Raw genomic sequence first — 2,172 nt, 5'->3', positions numbered from 1 at the left:
CTAGTAATGCATAAAATATTATTGAAAATTTAATATCTTAACAAAATAGTATTTTCATTGAATTAGATTATGAATTGGGTTTTAACTTTTACAAATTTTATTTGGGTATTGGATCTTTTATTTTGGACTTAAGATTAGTTTATTTTAACTTTGAGTAATAAAGTGTATATTGTTTGGGCTTGAGCTTATTACTATATATTTGAGTTTTAGAATAAATATTTTAAAATATAAGAATTAACTTTATAAATTTAATAAAAAATTACAATTATTCAATTTTTAATATAATATAATAATAAACAATAAAAAATATTTTAGTTAATTCATATGCATATCGTATAATAATAAATTTTATATACAATTAGTAATTTAATTATTTTATATAAAAGAATTCTATTAAAATATATAATTTATGTTTATTATAAGGAAATCTGAATTATTTTTTCATCCCACGAAAATAAAATGAATTATTACCGTTGAAACTTAAAAAATTCAAAATTTACTTAAATATATCAAGCCCGTCCATTCCGAATCTAAATTCGAAAAAACCTAATCTTGAAAAAGTTGGTGTTTTAAAGCCAGAAAAAAATGTTATATGAATCCAGCCGTTTGGCACCTCTAACAATAACATGGCTCCCTCCTACGCCACTCGAATAGTTTATCCGATGGTAATATTTCAAATCGACTTTGTTTAGGTAAGGTGTTGCTACTGAATTGTGCAAGAAACTGATTCACCAAAAACAAATCTGTCGGTGCCTAATATGTTTCATGTCAATTAAAGAAGAATACAAAAGTTTTAACACGTTTGAAATTAGGTAGGCTTAGAGTAGCTCCAAGAAACTTGATGGTTCCAAAATGCCATCAAATATCCAAGATAATCCATTTTCATGAAAAGCTGGAATTCTGTCTTCTCTTCAGAAAATCCCTGCATATCTTTTCCCAGCTCTTCCTGTCAGGTTCAGCAGTTTCCAATCCAAATTTAGCTTTCTCGGCAATATCTCTCTGCATATTCTAACCGAACTGATTTTAATATACAGAGAAAAAAAGTGCATTCAAAGGGGGAAGGTGATTATTGATTATTCACCTGAATGGAGTTGTTATCGAGAAGGCGATCGATGATGTTGTATAGGATGTCCCTGGTATACTCTGGATGGCCCTGAATGCCAAGTATGTGTTGTCCAATCACGAACATCTCCACACCCGTCTTTTCCGAAAATGCAACCACTTGAGCTCCCATTGGGACCTCGAATACTTCGTCCTGGTGGCACTCTATGATTGACAGGGAAGAGGGCATTTCATCCAACTCTTCCAGGGAGCTGGGGACCCACAAATCTTTCACGACTTTTACTGTCCTCAGCCCTATATCCCATCCACTGCAAGCCTTGCCAACTTTCCCCCCCAATGACCTGCACAAAACCTGAACATGGGATGGGAATTGATTAATAAAACATTTTTGGAACTGTGGTGATGGTTGAAATTACAAAGATTTTGGGTGGGTACCTGATGGCCAAAGCAGATCCCAAGGACTTTCTTCTCCATGGCATCAAGTGTCTGCAAGAGGAAGCAAAGCTTGAGAATCCAGTAATCATTCCCGTAAGCATCATAGGGACTCCCACTGATCACAAATCCATCATACTTGTACAGCTCACTCATGTCAGGGAACTCATCATCCACAACCCTGAATAAGTCCCACCTTTCTCCTTCTTCTCCAAAAGCAGCAATAAACACATTGAAATAACCCCCATACACTTTCTCCACAAACTCGGAGTCCCTGGCTGCCAGCAAAACAGCATATCTTCCTACCTTCATTATTACTTCTCCCAAACTTGTACAGTATCTAAATGAGGATGATATGTGCAATCACAAGTTGAAGCTTGAGGGGTTTATATAGAGGGGCTTGGAAATTGCGATGTGGGGTAGGTTCGTGGGTTATTTAACCCTTAAAGAAAAATGACTAAACAGTGCATGGGTTTAGAATGTACACGGATTTTGACAGATTCGTTTGGACTTTGGAGACTCCAATGCATTGGTCGCTTGGCAGAAGATTCTCTGTGGGGGCGCGTATCGTATTCTCATCACACTTGAGAATTGAAAGATGCAGACAGCAGGCTGCTGCTACATACACTGTTACTAAATCCCCTAATTTAATAAATATGATTTGTGCTGCATTTATGT

At 35.5% G+C, this 2,172-nt stretch overlaps 1 protein-coding gene across 3 annotated transcripts; it reads right to left on the bottom strand.

The window, feature by feature from the left end:
• Positions 1-567: 567 nt before the first annotated feature.
• Positions 568-1,942, bottom strand: LOC108482468 (gamma-glutamyl peptidase 5-like). Of its 3 annotated transcripts, none has more exons than XM_017785601.2 (3): positions 1,498-1,942; positions 1,082-1,414; positions 568-946 (listed from the first exon to the last, which is right to left on the bottom strand). In XM_017785601.2, the coding sequence occupies exons 1-3, from the start codon at positions 1,804-1,806 to the stop codon at positions 809-811; spliced, it is 780 nt and encodes a 259-aa protein (XP_017641090.1). In that variant the 5' UTR covers positions 1,807-1,942; the 3' UTR covers positions 568-808. The 3 variants fall into 3 exon arrangements, with proteins under 3 accessions (XP_017641090.1, XP_017641091.1, XP_017641092.1); XM_017785602.2 differs by having other exon boundaries at positions 568-1,008; positions 1,498-1,941; XM_017785603.2 differs by having other exon boundaries at positions 568-999; positions 1,498-1,932.
• Positions 1,943-2,172: the final 230 nt, after the last annotated feature.

This window comes from Gossypium arboreum, chromosome 8 (assembly GCF_025698485.1).
Source record: "Gossypium arboreum isolate Shixiya-1 chromosome 8, ASM2569848v2, whole genome shotgun sequence".
Taxonomy (NCBI): Eukaryota; Viridiplantae; Streptophyta; class Magnoliopsida; order Malvales; family Malvaceae; genus Gossypium; species Gossypium arboreum.
This window is presented reverse-complemented; position numbering and strand designations above follow the sequence as displayed.